The sequence below is a fragment of the Dipteris shenzhenensis genome, chromosome 19, assembly GCF_047967505.1.
Source record: "Dipteris shenzhenensis isolate YYH24624 ecotype China chromosome 19, Dip_SZ_1.0, whole genome shotgun sequence".
Classification (NCBI taxonomy): Eukaryota; Viridiplantae; Streptophyta; class Polypodiopsida; order Gleicheniales; family Dipteridaceae; genus Dipteris; species Dipteris shenzhenensis.
In genome coordinates this window covers 40,086,689-40,102,841 of record NC_141614.1, presented here as the reverse complement: position 1 = coordinate 40,102,841, position 16,153 = coordinate 40,086,689, and the positions used below count along the sequence as shown (strand labels likewise).

General features: G+C 45.8%; 2 protein-coding genes across 3 annotated transcripts in view; one reads left to right on the top strand and one right to left on the bottom strand.

The window, feature by feature from the left end:
• Nucleotides 1–6,972: 6,972 nt before the first annotated feature.
• LOC147890461 (vacuolar-sorting protein BRO1-like) overlaps nt 6,973–16,153 on the bottom strand; it is a 61,220-nt gene continuing 52,039 nt past the window's right edge. For both annotated transcript variants that reach the window (XM_087390446.1, XM_087390447.1), the window contains exons 4-8: nt 10,089–10,157; nt 9,672–9,812; nt 8,592–8,640; nt 8,077–8,183; nt 6,973–7,823 (exon numbers count right to left, since the gene is read on the bottom strand). In XM_087390446.1, coding sequence (XP_087246572.1) covers nt 7,278–7,823; nt 8,077–8,183; nt 8,592–8,640; nt 9,672–9,812; nt 10,089–10,157 — 912 coding nt within the window. In that variant the 3' untranslated portion in view covers nt 6,973–7,277. The remainder of the gene's footprint in view (nt 7,824–8,076; nt 8,184–8,591; nt 8,641–9,671; nt 9,813–10,088; nt 10,158–16,153) is intronic.
• On the top strand, nt 12,801–14,221 carry LOC147890462 (uncharacterized). Its single transcript, XM_087391013.1, has 4 exons — nt 12,801–13,045; nt 13,273–13,656; nt 13,812–14,007; nt 14,198–14,221. Exons 1-4 carry the CDS (start codon nt 12,801–12,803, stop codon nt 14,219–14,221), a joined length of 849 nt encoding a protein of 282 aa, XP_087247139.1.

Genomic DNA, 16,153 nt, shown 5'->3' with positions numbered 1-16,153 from the left:
TTCATCGGACTAAAGAAGAGCATGGGCTATATTCCATGGTAATATATGGCGCAGAAGATCACAGCACTGGAGGATGACTTAGTTGTGGATTGGTTTACCATCTTGAAAAAAGCATTCGAGTCTTAGCTGAAGGGCACGCAGAGGCCCGATGCACTGCAAGGTCGGACTGCACCTTTGCATGTTGCATCACCATCTTACACTTGGGCAAGTTTCGTGGCCCGATGTGCTTCCAGCACTAGTGGAGCAGGCCCATCAGGGGCCCAGAATGATGAACACCTGGAAGGGGGTGAACAAGGAAATGAGGACATGGAAGCGGGAGAAGGAGCAAGAACGGGGACCGGATGACAACGGCCAACAAGAATAGGAGCCGAGCAACAAAGATGTCCAGCAATAGGAACAAAGTGACAAGGGTACTAAGGAAAAAACAAAGATGAGTAGGAGCAGCAGGACAAAGATGCCGGAGAGGCACAAGAAAAGACAGCGGAGGGGAACAGCAATGAAGGCACCTCCAAGCAACAAACCCAAGAAAATTCGGAGGGGAATGTGATAAGGGTACCTCCGAGGAGCCAAAGAAAGAAAAGCCGAAGGGGAATGGCAATAAGGGCACCTCTGAGGAACCAAGGCAAGAAAACCCGGAGGGGAACATCGGGAAGGGCACCTCCAAGGGGGGGCTAGGGAGGAGGTTGCACTAGGAGACTAAAGGAGCGGGCAAGGGCAATATCGAGCAGCCCTCATAGAAATTGACGGATCAGCACTTCGAACAGCAGAAGGCTAGTACACCTCGGACCACCACCATTACTTTGCCTTTTCCTCCCTTGCCTCTATGTAGCCTCCCTGTGCCCAGCCATTTCCCCTTGATCCACTATTAACTCAGAATGACCATCAGGATCGGCGAGCTGCTGCCACCAAGTCCCAGTGCATTAGGGGAGAATCGAGGTCTCAAAAGGGCCTCATAAGGAATGGATTAAGTTAAGACCAAGTGAACCCACTATGGTAACCCATGGGCTAAGGGTCCCCTAGCATTTACTCAACTGACATGGTTACCTTTATTTTGAAATTGATCAACATTGGCCTTTGGATGGAGGTGGATGGTGGATGGATCAAAGGCCTAGGATGCTCAAAATGGTTGGAGGCACCTTTGGTGGGCTCCAAATTGGCAAGAGTTGACAAAAGGGGGGTCTAATAAAGAGGGAGAAGCCGCCATATGCTATGGACCATTAGATCTTGGACAAATCAAAGGTGGAGATGAAGAGATCAAATCAAGGGCTGAGATCTAGGCGCATTTTGGAGGGTGGAGATGAAAGCAATTGATGGAGATGAGATCAAGGGATGAGATTGAGGCACATTTTGGAGGGTGGAGATGATGGATATGAGATCAAGGGATGAGATTGAAGCGCATATTGGATGGCCCAAATTTCAGCGCCTTTTGCATCCATCTCCTCCACTAGATCTTGATGGAATCAAGGGCCCGTATTCTAGCACCTTTTCCTTGCATCTCCACCCTTGGATCTATCTCTAGATGGATGGTTAAAAATGAACCGCCTTCTAATATGATCTCATCCATTAGATCCTTCCCTTTTTCAAGGGTGTAGATTTAATCCCTTTATCCTTTGATTGTATCCCTTAGATCTAGACCTTGATCTAATGGCTGGAAGTGTTCTACCCCAAATTTGAATGTATCTCTTGGATTGTAGATGAGATCAATCGCTAGGAGTGAAGATCAACGTCTAAACCATGGGTGAGATGTCTACCCACCCATAAATGCTCAACATGGCCAGCTGTACACACTACATACCATTGCCCCACACAAAGGAGCACTCTCATTGGTACACCTCAAATCTCTCTCTAACCCCTTGAAATTAGGAAACACTAATTGGAGGCCCTTTTGAGACCCTATTTCTCCCCTAATGGATAAGTCCTAAGAGAGAACATGGTACACACGGAACAGGCCTTGTATTTCTTGGCCAACCATTGGCTCCCTCCTCAAGTAGTACTCAAGCATAATCTTGTCCTTCAAACGCGGTACCAGGAGGAGATGACACGGTTCTTTGAGGAGCAGACAGCCAGCTTGAGGCCGATTTGACAGTAGAATGCAAAAATCTCCAGGAGCTACTGGACAACTGGAAAGAAGTATTTGACGAGATAGTGCAAAGCTACTCCCACCAACTGCTGCAGAACTAACAGAAACTTTGGTAATCTCCAATGCAAATTTGAGAGACTTAAGAATCTCGCTACCATGTCATGAAGTGAGCTCGTGTCTGTCGCAGGAAAGAACATCCACTTGCAGCATGCTTTGAAGACTACGCAACAAAGGGTCGACAGACAGCTCTATCAGGCGGTCCAGGACAAAATCGAAGTGCTCGAGAAGGAGAACACCCGCCTCCGTCAAGCTACTGCTGATAGTGAGGATCTAAGAGAGGAGAATGCTCAGTTACAGATGAAGTTGGAGTGGTAAGCCCAACTTCAAACACTCGTCCTTCTCCTCCAAGATCCCGATGCACATCCCAACAAGCTGCCCAAAAGACAGCCACCAAATCATCACAGTTTGGGTGGTCAGCCTGGTGTGCATGAATTGTCACATCCAAGCAACCAGGTGGGTATATCGGAAGCAAAGACAAATGAAGACGGAGGAACCTTACATACTAAGGCGGCAGAGGGGATCACAGCCCAAGCTCTATTGATCCTTAATCCAGCAGGCCGAGTAGAGTGCAGGAATATAGCTACCCAAACTTGCTACAATTTTGAAGATGTTGCAGTTCAAGTCAAAACTTTGGCGGACACAAGTGATGTGGGAGTACAGACCGACGAGTAGGTTTTGGATGTCGAGCCCATTTTGTCAACGCATGTAGCTATCCCAGCTCCAAAATTTTTGCACCAATTACCAGGTAGGGAGGAGATGCATGTTCGATATCGGGTCTGGCGGCGGCAAATGGAGGAAGTTGAGTAAACAGCTTCCCCACAATCACTGCATCAAGGTGTACTCGGGGCAGTGTAGCCCATTATATCAGTATATGACTAAGCAATTAAAACCTTCAACCATTTTGTCAAAGAGCGCTCCTTACGCCAGCACAACATTTTCAATATTGAGCGCTGGTTGGTCATTGCTCGGATTCATCAGTTGACCAAGCCTACAATGCCCAAGCTCCCTTCCTATTACTCCAAAATTTTGTGGGGGCTCAAGAAGCTCATTAGCGGCAGCCATGTCACAGAGGCAGCAGTAATGCAAAATAATGTCCAAGACTTATGTAATGATTTGAGAACTAAGTTGCAGGAGAGGGTGACCCAAGTCCAACACTATACCATAAATTTTGCAACCTCATTGGACATCACCGAGCCACATGAAGACCTAGTTGTCAAAGCGTGGAATTAGAACGGGTGACCCTTCAGGATCTATGGGACTGGCGACGACCACCATTAACTAATCGTGACCCCTTACATCCAGTGAGATAAAATATTACAAATCGAGTACTTGTTGGGCTAGCTTGTGTGCTAGACCTAGAATCTTATCGCGATGTTCTAAAATCTCTTTCAGGTAGCTTCCTAGCTTTTTGGCTGGCTGCTCTCTCTGATGTGTGAGTAGGCTCATGGTTCAAAAGTACATGCTGTTCATTTTCTACATCCCTGGTGGGGCAGATATTACAGTTTCTTTCCTCTCTGGGAATCCGTGGCCTTGCCCATCTACCCTTCTTTACTGAGAGAGAGAGAGAGACGTATTAACGTCTTTGAATGGCCTCGTGGGCCTATGAGACAAAGTACAAAATCAAAGTTACACATGCTCATACAAGCCACAAAGGGCTGAGGCAAAGGGCTCACTAAGACCTTTGCTGAGTACTATACTAGACTAAAATCAAAGATACAAAATATGTACACTCCATATCCAAAACTAGTGACTAAAAGCTAGACTCAATCTTGGTATAGGAATCAGAACACATATCCAGCTGCCATGGTGGCCCTCCTTTGAATGCAAAAATGTCTCGTATCTGTGTCTGTCTAGTCTCACGTTGTGGTGGAGGGCGTGGCCTTCAAGCTCTCTGTATCTGGTGGGCCATGTCAATAGTGATGCCTCTGGTCAGGCGGTCTCCCAATAGAGCTGTAAGGGGGTGGACCTCCCTCGTGCATGCTCTGGTCTATCGTCGCATCGTGGGTGGCTCGAGTGTCTGTGGCTGAATCTCTCCTTATCGTCGTCTCGTCTCACTGGTCCATATTGCTCTCATGTCGTCGATCTTCCCCTCTATCCCGACATGTCTAGGGGTAGACTCGAATGTGTAGAAGTCTATGACGTGTCGCTACCATAGTCCCTTGCTGAGTGGCCTTGTCTTGCTCTATGATTTGATGCACAAGGGTCTCTCTATGACGTCCCATCTCCATCAAGTAGAGACCGACGTAGACCTGGTCCTAGAATTGGATCAATTTGGAGAGGCCCGAATCCAAGCCCCTCCTAGAAAAGGCAACTCCTCTGTCTCTACCTCACCCAATGTGCACAATCTGCAGATCCATTGCTCCCTAGGTGCGCATGCGGCTCTCCTTGCCTCAATTCCTAGCTGATGGGATGAGACTCGCATTTGCCCAATGGAAATCCTAAGGGCATGTGACTCTCACTTGTCCTCCCAATACTGGGGTCTAACGATTGCTCTGTCCTTTGACATTCTCAAGAAGTGGTTGCGATAGAATCTGGCGTTCGTGGGGAATTCCTGGTCCCCTCCCCATGTTCGTGACGTTATAGAATTGAAGTAGGTCTAACATGCGTGCATACCAAGCCATGCTGGCTTCACTCATAGCCAGTCACGTAGATGACTAACGCCACTGTCGGTAGGCTCTCTAGGTGAGGCTCAGATCATGTCGAGATAGGTAATTGCATGTATGATCTGGTGGGGGAGTGAGGGCTTGCTTCCAATAATCCTAGATCCCATGGTGACTTGTAGTCTCTCAAAGCGTCGCCACTCAGGCGCTGTCACGTGCAACCCCAGAAGGGTGCCATGTACATGGCTATAGGCCTCGCTAATGTGTCAAATAGCCATCCCTTCATCGGGATCCTGAAAATGCGCCTAAAAGCACTATTGCTCTAGTCGGGCCAGAGCTCCTTGCCCTCGTGTAAGATGTGCCCTGGTTGTATGGATCATCGTGAAGATTGGTCGTGCAAAGATTGCCCCCAGATTTGTGTAAGACTGTACAATCTTGAGTGGCTCTCCTCTGGTGAAACTATGTCGATGAAGTGCTAGCCGGAAGGTGTTGAAGATCATAACCTTGGTTTTACCACGGTTAACCGTCATATCCCTCTCACTATGGAAAACCTCTAGGGCATCTAGGTGTTTCTATAACCCTGCTGCTGTTGAAGAGGATAGGAGGATTGTATCATCTGCATATGATAGTATCTGTACCATCAGGTCGGCTAGCCGCAATCCCTAGCCTCCCAAGCGATCAATGAAGGTTGTGATCTCATCAATATATAGCCCAAACAAAGTTGGTGAGAGGGGGTTCATCCTTATCGTACTATCGCTCCAGTCGGATAGGCCTCTAGGGGCACGTACTCTCCCTTTGACTGACTCATCACCCCCCAAATCATAACAACTGGGGTCTGCATCTTTTGTAGTAGTTTGATCATACGAGCTCGTGGAATGGTCTCGAAGACGTGAAGATATGATCCAAAGTGGAATGATGTCTCCTAAAACCAGCCCGTCCCAATGCTCATTGCCTATGCATCTCTATATAGGAGGTGATCTCTCTCTCTGGTACTAACCTGTAGATCTTGGCTAGCATGTGACCGATCATGAGAGGACGATAGTCAATGGGATCTCTTGCTTGTGTATCGATATAATGGTGGTGGTACTCCAAGCTGGAGGGATGTCGCATAGGTGTGCCACATTGTTAACGGTTGGTTCCCTCACCCGTGGCTAGCTTAAAAAAGGTGTGCGGTGTTAACCACATATGGTGCTGTGCACGGTGAAGATGCTCTCTCTTGCAATCCTAAGTACAACATGCTCGGGCGATAGAATAGAAGAAAACTTCAACACCCAGAGTTCGGGGTTAGCAGTCCACAGGAGAACCGTATGGTGACAGGAGAATATCGAGTCATACACACTTCAGAGAATACTGAGTGCAATTTATTGACAGAGACAAGTATATACACAAACAAAATCAACTTGGACCAAGCCGCCTAGGCTTGCAACAAAGACTCAGTAACTCCCTATCCTAGCAAGCTCAGGTTAGAGGAAGAGAACTCGGCACATTGCTCTCTTGTTCTCTTCTTTACCTGTTACAACTGCATCATTTACCTAAACAAAACCGCCTTGTACGAGTGGTAGTGCTCGGTGCATCATGCCACTATATTGTGATTGGTGGAATTGCTACAATCTCTTGCACTTCTGCTGCAAAACGATGCTCGGTCTAGGACTCCACCGCTTTCGAGTACATCAGTACTCGGTGATTACACTTCAACCTAAGCATGTTAGCCTAATCGGAGGGCTTGCATTTTGCTTTGACTACCCTTAGCCACGTCCTCATGCATTGGCAGGGACCAGTCGTTGCTTGAACGCCGAGACTTCTGGATTGAAGCCATGCGATCGTTGCGGACGATTGCATCTTCGTCGGAGTGGGGGATGCGGGCGAGTTGGTTGACTAGAAGGGCCAACGTCATTTGTTGTAGAGGCTCAGGAGGAGAAGTTGGGTGCTCGGCTTCAAAATTCCGTCACCCTTGAGGTGGCCATGGATACAAGGAGCTGATCTCGATGGGAGGCTGCTCAGGGTTGGCGAGCCATACAATCATATCATCTCTCTCTCTCTCTCTCTCTCTCTCTCTCTCTCTCTAATGAAAGAAAGAAAGACAAAAAGACTTAATTATTTAAAACGTAAAAAACTAAAGGATTTACTTACACTTATGTACCACTTCCTACAATGATGCAATATTAAATTAGAAAGCACATGCATACTCAATTTAACTCTTTTTTTTTACTAAAAGAAAAACAGGCTGTTCAGCTCTCCGCTTTTTTTTTTCAGCTTATATTTAATCATTCTAAACATGACTTGTGTACAGCAAGCAAATACATTCACGGTTTCTTACGCAGATTTCCAATCCATAAAAAAGGCTTATTCTGCCAAAACTCCGTCCTCGATTAGTATCTCAAAGAATTACAACCCACATACACTACAAATGAAGGGTTTCACACCCAGTCAACGATAGAATATACATAGAGAGCCTTTTAAGTGGCTAGACCTTTGCAGAGGGTCATTGCAATTATACTAGTAACAGCAACACTATATATATCAGAGGAAAGCATACTTTATCGCTGATTGCCTGTATAATCTCCTTGTGACCGAGGGTAATAGGTTCCTGCTGGGGGTGCCTGGTAAGAAGGGGGAGGTTGAGCAGACCCCGTGTATGCACTCATAGAAGCAGCATTGTAGTATGGACCTTGCCAACCTGGATATGGAGGTTGGCTGTAGTTATGATTTGTGACTGACGGGGATGAACTGACTTGCGAATAGTAAGGAGCCGGGCCCTGGGTCTGCCCTGAGGAAGAATAATAAGGAGGTGGTGGCATTTGATGTCCACCCAAATTGTTGCTTTGAGGAGCATGTTGTGGTGGTACCAGATTAGGTTGAGCTGCTGCAGCAACATGCTGGCCTGAATACATGGGATGAGCATTTTGTGGCAGTGGAGCAGCCCTCTGAGACTGATTAACAGGAGGAAACTTCATAGACGAGTTGTTATCCCGGAAAGAAAATCCTGCTAGCTGCCGCTGTAAATCTTCAATCATGTCACGACACTGAATGTCACGTGTCATTGCATAATCGCTACAATTCTGCTTCAAACTGTTGATTGCGTCCTGCAAAGATAATTCCCAGATGAGTCATGCGTACCAGCCATTAACTGAATACTAGACAAAAATTACAATAATTAGCGCACATCCTAGTATATGATGGCGTAATAAAGGATCAGAACATAGAATCACGAAAATCTAAATTATAGAAAAGGCCAACTCAAAATCAGCATTTAAAAGCCATAGCTGCAAACGGATGCAAAAAGAACTAAATATCTCCAACAGGCATGCCAAGAAATCCAATGAGATGTTTGCAAACCTGAAGAGAGACATAGAATTTGATGCCTGCATTATGAATATTATCCCGAGTTACGCGATACTTGGAAACTGCAGCACTGATCTGCTTGAAAACCCGATCCCGGGATGCTGAGAGGCGAAAAACAAATTTGACATTCCCTAATTAGTAATACTTTATCAATGTCTTGTCAGGAAACATCAAACATGAGAAGGGCTTCTGGATGATCAGAAGCCTGTCTGCTTATTGCAAGATTCTCAAAACGACCCAAGACCCAAAAAAACATTGATCACATAATTGAAGAACAATATAAAGAAGTTAATGACAGACATTTGAAAGAAATAAGCAAACTCACAGGAATCTTAACATCTCATGAATTATCTTTTATGAAGAATGCATAATTTATTCTATTTTATTGTCCGGGACACAGAAGCAGTTGAATTAAGAGACACAAGCTCAAGCCAAGACAAATTATCTTTGGAGATTTCGCAAATCTCCAAAGATAATATCACATGCTGGAACCATAATTAGCAGCTCACCTTTGAAATCTTCCAAGTTGAAAACTGCTGCAAATGTGTCATTTTGCTTCTGTAAAAAGAAAGCACTAGTTATGCTGCAGCTGTTTACTTTTTGCAACCTTTTGACACAGAAGGGGGAAAATGACAAAATACCTGGATTCTACAACTCAGCTCAGTTCTACAAAACACACAAGCATAACAAGCTAGAAGCCATGTCATCTAATTTTATTATGCATCACTGGACAGTCACAACAATGTTAGTTCCTAAAAACCTGAAAACATGATTGCCTAGTCACAAGAATATGTGTCCAGCAGAAGTTGAAACTGGATAGACATGCTAACAGAGATAAGAAATCAAAAAGCGTGCTTCTGACACTAGAGTGCTATGGCCAGCTACACCTTCTCCAGCATTTCAAGCAGGTATCGTTACATTATGTAAGGCAAGCTATTTGTTTCATTGCTAGATCTGACTAAGGCCCATTTCAAAGGTCATTGACTGGTAAACAGAAGAAAAGTGGACACCGCCATTGTGACAACTATGGTGTGCGTCCTTGCATTCTTCACAAGAGGCAAACAAATATACTGTGTCTCCTAGAAGCAAAACATTACATCCCCCCTACAACTTACCATGATTTATCCCCTTGCCTACTTGACATTTCTAAACAAGTGACATTTCTTCTTTTCCTAAATAAGTGACATTTCAAGCATTGCCTACTTGACCCCCACCTATCACTGCAAAGAGTTATTTTGCAGCAGAATTGAATATCCATTCCGTTAGGCCATAAAGACAAGACAAATCCACTTTAGCAAAAGCCAAAACATTCACATTCATGATTTAAACTCCTTTACCTCAGTAAGTTCCTGGAAATCAGGGTTGTAAGATAAATTCCCAACACGCACAATAAGTATTAACATATCGCGGACAAAGAAGATCTAAAGTGCGAGGAACAAAACTGTTCGAGAGGTGCTTTAGATATGAATATTGTGGTCGAACCCAATACATACATGTATCTTATAAGATAAAAATGACAATCTGACATTCTGTCTGATTTGGTATTATGAAAAAACTACAAATAAAACCGCATAACATGTGAGGCTAACCTTGATCTGCTGTAGTAATTTCTCTTGTGCCTCCACATTCTTGCTAACTTCCTGACAAATTGGATCATACTTTCCAAGTTCTTTCTTGAAAAGGTCTTCATATGATCCAGATGTGGACATCAATTTTGGTAAAATATTGTCCTGCAATGTAAATTTTGCAAATAAAACACCAAATTAAATATTTTCCCTCAGACTAAATGCACTAAAGACATCCAAGGCATACGCATAGAATCACACTCATCACTCATTTTTTCCCGTCTTCAAGCTACAGATATGAGACGGATAACTGAAGATTAAGAGTAAAAATTGCCAAAATCTGTGCTTTTCCCTAATATTGCACTCCTGAATACTTCTCACACGAGAGAGCCAAGGCTCCATAAACTCCACAGCCCAGAATTAAAAAGTTATACAGCAAACCTTTCGTTTCATTTCCTTCAGCATATCCTCAAGCCCAGCTCGTTGTGTACCCAGCATCTCTAGTTGCCCCTACATAAACATGGAAAAACACATCATAGAAAATTAATCAGCAATACTACTCCTACTAACATTCCAAGGCAACTCCTTAAATATCTGAATGAACCAGGAAGCTTGTAGAGGGGCTACAACATGAATTCCAACAAAGGCAAGGTACAATCAAAGAATTTGACAATATCTCTGAACCCTGTCTAACTGTTATGTAATATTCAGAAAGCCCCACATGCTCAGTTTCTTTGATGCCACGAGCGTGATCCAATATACAAGACTCTTGGAAAACTCCAAAACATCATTTGACCCATGATTTAGCTGCATTTTAGACAAGTTCAGGCAACCCAGTCTAATTGAACAGACACCGAAGATAAAAACAGAGTCAAATAGCTTAACCTTACAAGATCTGCCAATTTGGGCCGAGCTAATCTCATCAATCAGACCAGACTGAACAAACACACTCGGACCAATCTTGCAACGTAGTGTGAAACAGTGTGTTAATCATAGTCACAATGAAACGCGTTTCATTGAATTTGAAACGTTTCGAAATGTGCAGCACGTTTCGAAACATTTCATGTTCAATGAAACGTGGCCTAGGGTACTGTAGGTTTAGATAAAAAATGTACTTTGTGACTCTAGACTATAGAGACGAAATCTCCCATACGGTGGCGTGCATGCGCAGGTGACAGCCCTGCTCTTCAATTACCTGCAAATCCAAGCCCACTAGCCTCGACTAGGCCATCCCTTGCGCACAACAACCAGCCATGCAGGGTCTTCATGCTTTTTGACGACACCTGCGCCGCTAGCTATCTCCAAGCATCAATTGATTGCAAGGCTCAAGCACCCTACGCAATACGTGCAAGCTAGCAAGCAAGTACCACGAGCCGCAATCGATCGTATGCATAGCTACTCCAGCACCAATTGAACGACAAACAGGAGCGCAAGTGCATCGTGGACGCAGGTTCATTAGCACATGATGACACTAGCCCCTTTTGTTCATGGATTCACTAGCCCCTTTTATTCGTATACAGCTCGCTAGCCCTTCTGTTCGTTTTTCTATCCTGCATCGTTCAACGAACGTTCAACGTTGGCAGAATTTCTACATGCCCCTTTTTGTCATGTGTCGTTGCGTTGGAGCCTGGCAGGTAGGTTGCTGCATGCATGATGCTGCTAATTGCCAGCTAGCTAGCTATTAGCTAGCTGCTGTGAGCATTGGAAGCAGCTGGCTGGTCATGTTCATTAGTATACTTATTACTTACTACTACAGTCTACGACATTCACGATTCACAATAAAAAAATTACTGTCTTGCAAGCTTGAAGCAACAGATAATCAAAGGGATTATTGGTTCTCTCGCAAGTCAAAGACTTGAAGTGTCAGAGGGCTACAGAGTAACCTGTAACCAGTTCCAACTTCCAAGGACTTAGGATAGTATAGCAGCCAACTGCTTAGAGATGGGGCGAGCAAAGGACGCTGTTTGGGAGCAAGTGCATGTGGAGCAACAGTATGGTGCTTCGGGTTCGAAACAATGTAAGTGTAAGCATTGTGGTGGCTCATTTCATGGTAGTGCACCTCGTGTAAGGGCACATCTTCTTGGTATCACTGGAAAGGGTGTCAATCCATGTGTAGGAGAAGTTCCAGATGATGTAATTCTTTCCTTGAGAGGCACACCAGGTGGCCCGTCAAAGAGGGCACGAGTTGAGGCCTCATCAACACTAGTAGGTCCTGGATCTCCTCCCAGGAGTCCCATTATGTCTGTGGCACCTGGACCCCCTCCTCCACTTTCACCACCTACACAAGGGGCTTCTTCTTCTATTGGTAGTGCTTCCACTAGTCGGGCATCAGTGCAAGTTGTGAAGCCTCCAAGGTTTCCAAATTCAACCAGGTTACCACCCAAGCCAGGGACTTTACGAGCCAATTGGGTCACAACTTTGCTTGCATTTGCTCATCGGGCAACTTGCAAGCTCTTTTATGAGTGTGACATTTCCTTTAACCTTGCTCATACTCCAGCTTTTCAGGAGTTTTTTCAGGCAGTGGCCGAGGCTGGCCCTTCATTTAGGGCTCCATCTTCAGAGACTATACGCACTCGGGAGCTGAAAGCAGAGGTCTTGCAAGTTGAGAAGGAGCTGCAGCCTATTAAGGCATCGTGGGGTAGATACGGGTGCTCCATTTTGTGTAATGGGTGGTCAGATACCAGGAGGCGCCTGCTCATTAACATTCTTGTATCATCTTGCGTGGGTACTAGGTTTTTGAGATCCATAGATGCATCAAATGAATCTCATACGGGTGAGTACATTTACAGCCACATTAAGAAGGCAGTAGAGGATGTGGGGCCTCAGAATGTAGTATAGGTGGTTATAGATAATGCAAGTAACTGTCAGCGCATGGGTGCGCTACTTGAGAGTGACTATCCACATATCTTTTGGACTCCCTGTGCTACACACATTTTGGATCTTCTTATAGAGGACATAGGGAGGCTTCCTTGGATTTCCTTGGTGGTTGACAAGGCACGGAGCATGGTGACTTTCTTGGCAAGGAAGCATAGAGCCCTTGCAATTTTTCGGCAGCATAGCTCCCATGAGATTCTAAGGCCCTCCAGGACCCGCTTTGCCTCTCTCTTTATAGTCTTGTCATGCTTGGTAAAGGTGAAGCCTAACTTAAGGCACATGGTAGTCAATGAGGAATGGTTGAGATGGGTTAAGTCCAGCAAACCAAAGGCACGTGCCTTTGAGGACATTGTGTTTGATGGTGATTTTTGGCATGCAACTAAGGAGATTGTGGGGATTGTGCAGCCCCTTTTCAGTACCCTTCAACTTGTTGATAGAGAAGGATGCACAATTGGACTCGTGTATGAGTTCATGGAGAAGGTTGGAGAGGCATTGAAAGGGTGCACATGGCTTGATGCAACAAGGTAAATGCAAATCAGGAATCTTGACTTTTCAATTCACTGTTGGCTGCAATTAATTTTCTTATTTGCAGCTTTAAGGCTTTGCATGTATGTACTATGATGTTACATTTGTATTTAGAATCTAGAATCTAGATTCTAGATTTGCAGCAACCTAAATATATTTCATTTGCACCCTACTGAGAGCAAGAGATTATGGCCTTGTGGAAAAAAAGATGGACATGGTTCCATAGGCCTATTCATGCAGTAGCACACATTTTGCATCCTCTATGGAGGGAGGACCAATCGGATGATGCTGAGTTGACTGCACGGTGGACAGGCTTCCTTGAACGTGCATATCAAGATGCAATATTGCAAGATGCTTTGGAGGACCAACTCCTCTCATTTAGGAACTCCTTTGGGGAGTTTGGCTCAGCTCGTGCATGTCTCCGTGATGCTCAGTTGAGGCCTGTTACCTGGTGGGAGAAGTATGGTCAAGGCACGCCGGAGTTGAAGCACATTGCCCTCCGAGTCCTTTCACAAGATTGCTCATCTAGCGCCTGTAAAAGGAATTGGAGTGTGTTCTCACTTATACACACTAAAAAAAGGAAAAGACTAGGCACTGGACAACTTGACCAGTAATTCATATTCGCATTGATAATTTTGTGTGTGAGCACTCGGCATATCTATTTTCTTTTATATGCACTCAGCACACAGTTCATTATTGGCATTTGAATTATAGTTATGCTACAACCTACATGTATTTACTGTTAATTCATTTGGTGTATGGTAGGCTTGCATATGTCCATGCCAATCTACAACTTATTCGACAAATGAAGACCATTGAAGGTCCACAGGAGGTGGATCCTGATAAGATACGTGTGCAGGTCCCTGAGGAGAAAATGCTTCATCCTGTGCATGAGGATGATGATGCATATGCATTCATTGCTGAGGAGCGGGCATCGTTGGCACGTGCCACACGATCTCAGGCACACAGACAAGCAGCCAACTTTAATAGCAGAAGAGCAGGAGACCTCCTCATCATCAGAAGAGGATTCATCCACTTCTGCAGATTCTGATAGTGATGATGGGGAGGAGGAGGAGGAGGGGGCTGAGGGCCAGGGAGAAGGTGCCCAAGCACCTACAGATCTTGCTGATTAACTTGCTACTTTCTTTCAGATTTCTGTAGAGTTTGAAGTTTGAAATTTAAAGTTGATGCCTTCACTCTTGACTCTTGAGTTATGTAATCTAGATTCTAGTCTATAGACTAGCATACTATTTACAAGAGTGAAACTGAGAACTTGATTTATGTCCAGACTCCATGGTTGTGAACTTGTGAAAACTGAAATATGATAAAGTTTAAGGCTTGAGCTTGTAAACTGTAATCTGAAATCTGATTTTTTGCGACCTATCTAGTATCTACTCAACTGAAATCTAAAATTTAAAGGCTTAATTGAGCTTTGTAATCTAGACTCTATTCTAATTTCTAGCATTGGCCATTATAGGCTTGATTGATAAAGTTGAAGGCTTGATTGAGCTTTCTAATCTGGAGTCTATAATCTATTCTACCATTGGCCATTATATTTTTTTTTGCCGAAAAAACAGTGCTCATTATATTACTTCGAAAACAAGATACATGAGGTCAGTTTTGCAGCTGACGGGGCTGCGTTCACAAATCGGACGCAGCCCTAAAAGGAAACAGAAAGCTCTCTCTCACGGAGGGATTAGGCGAGTGTGAATGAACAGCCAGAGAGGTGGTGAATAGCGCCACTGAAGGCCCTGAGAAGTATGCTCGAAGAAGAGGCCCTGCGTATCCCAATCACGGAGGAGTCGTCTCCGCTTCTCCCGGCCAGCCCGAGAATCTCCCTGTATCTGGTCCCACTGGCCTCTGAGTGTGTGTATAATCTCACTCCAGATGTCGATCATGACCTAGGCAATCGAAAGAGAGGTGCCACCGAGGATCTGCACGCAGCACGAGGTCCATATGTGCCATCCAGCGATGCTGCTAATAATCTCCCAGACTGGCTGTCTCTCCTGAGATCCTGTGTCAGCCTCTGCCACATGCGGCGGAATGCCCTCTAGCGGCCCCCAAGTCCCCTGTGTGATAAGGAACATGGGGTCCTGCGGGCCTGCCTCGAACAACTGATGAAAGCCAGGCGTAGTGCTGCACCAGCAAAACGCGCCCCAAGTGATCAAACCTAGCTCCGGTGCTGCGCGAGTAAGGATCCCGAAGGTCCACCTCCACACTTCCTGGGCGCAAGTGCAGCTCCACAGGCAGTGTTTTGGTGACTCCTCGTCCTCATGACAGATCTGACAAAGTCCATCCTGACCAACCTGCCGCAACCAGCTCCCCACAGGAAGACCCTTGTGGGCGAGTAGCCAAAGGAAGTAGGAAATCTTCCGCGGCCGCCAGCTCTCCCACAAGGCCTTCCAGAAGGCCTGCAAAAATAGCCTGGAGATACCCTGAGCATATCAACTGGGCCGCTGGGTGGGCGGGCGGCTCTGTATCCTCCCGAGAACTCTCCTGCCCAATGTCGTGCTGTAAGCGAAGAAAGGGGTCGGCCCCTGGCCTGTCACAACCTCTGGCCATCTCCACTCACCTAGGTCCCAATCTAGCTCTGAAAAGGCCCGCCCCTCCCAAAGCCAGAGTCGCCATAACTACAGCTGATCCTGCTCTATACTAGGATCGGTCCGCCAAACCTTCCCCACGAGGCCTACGACCCGAACCCTCTGCCACGGGAGAAGGGGGTCGATGAGCACACCCTCTCTCCTGAGTCGGCCGTCCCCCAAAACCGCAAAGAAGGAAACAGAGGTGTCGTCCATCCGGCCTGCAACCACCAGTGGGATGCCACGGGGGGTGAACTGTCCAAGCCAACGGTCATCACCAGGCATGAGGATCTGAATCTCGGGTGGAGCCAGCCAACCGGCAGGAATCGCTCCGTCTATCTCTATGCGTCTCGCCTGAGCTCCACGGACACCTCCAGCTGCGGCTGCTAGAGCAACGGTCTCCAAGTGTCTGTAAGTGTTCCTCCAAACTCGAAGGGACCGGGCTGGCCCCCGCATCCAACTGTCCCACATGATATGTGACCTCTCCCCCAGCTGAAGGCCCAAGGCATCTCTGACCTGATCGTTCCA

Excerpts from the sequence above, each read along its gene's own strand:
- LOC147890462 (XM_087391013.1), top strand. The coding sequence starts at position 12,801 with ATGGTAGTCAATGAGGAATGGTTGAGATGGGTTAAGTCCAGCAAACCA. Across the intron at positions 13,046-13,272 it reads ACATGGCTTGATGCAACAAG|GCCTATTCATGCAGTAGCAC; the intron begins GTAAATGCAAAT and ends ATGGTTCCATAG. Across the intron at positions 13,657-13,811 it reads GGCACTGGACAACTTGACCA|GCTTGCATATGTCCATGCCA; the intron begins GTAATTCATATT and ends GGTGTATGGTAG.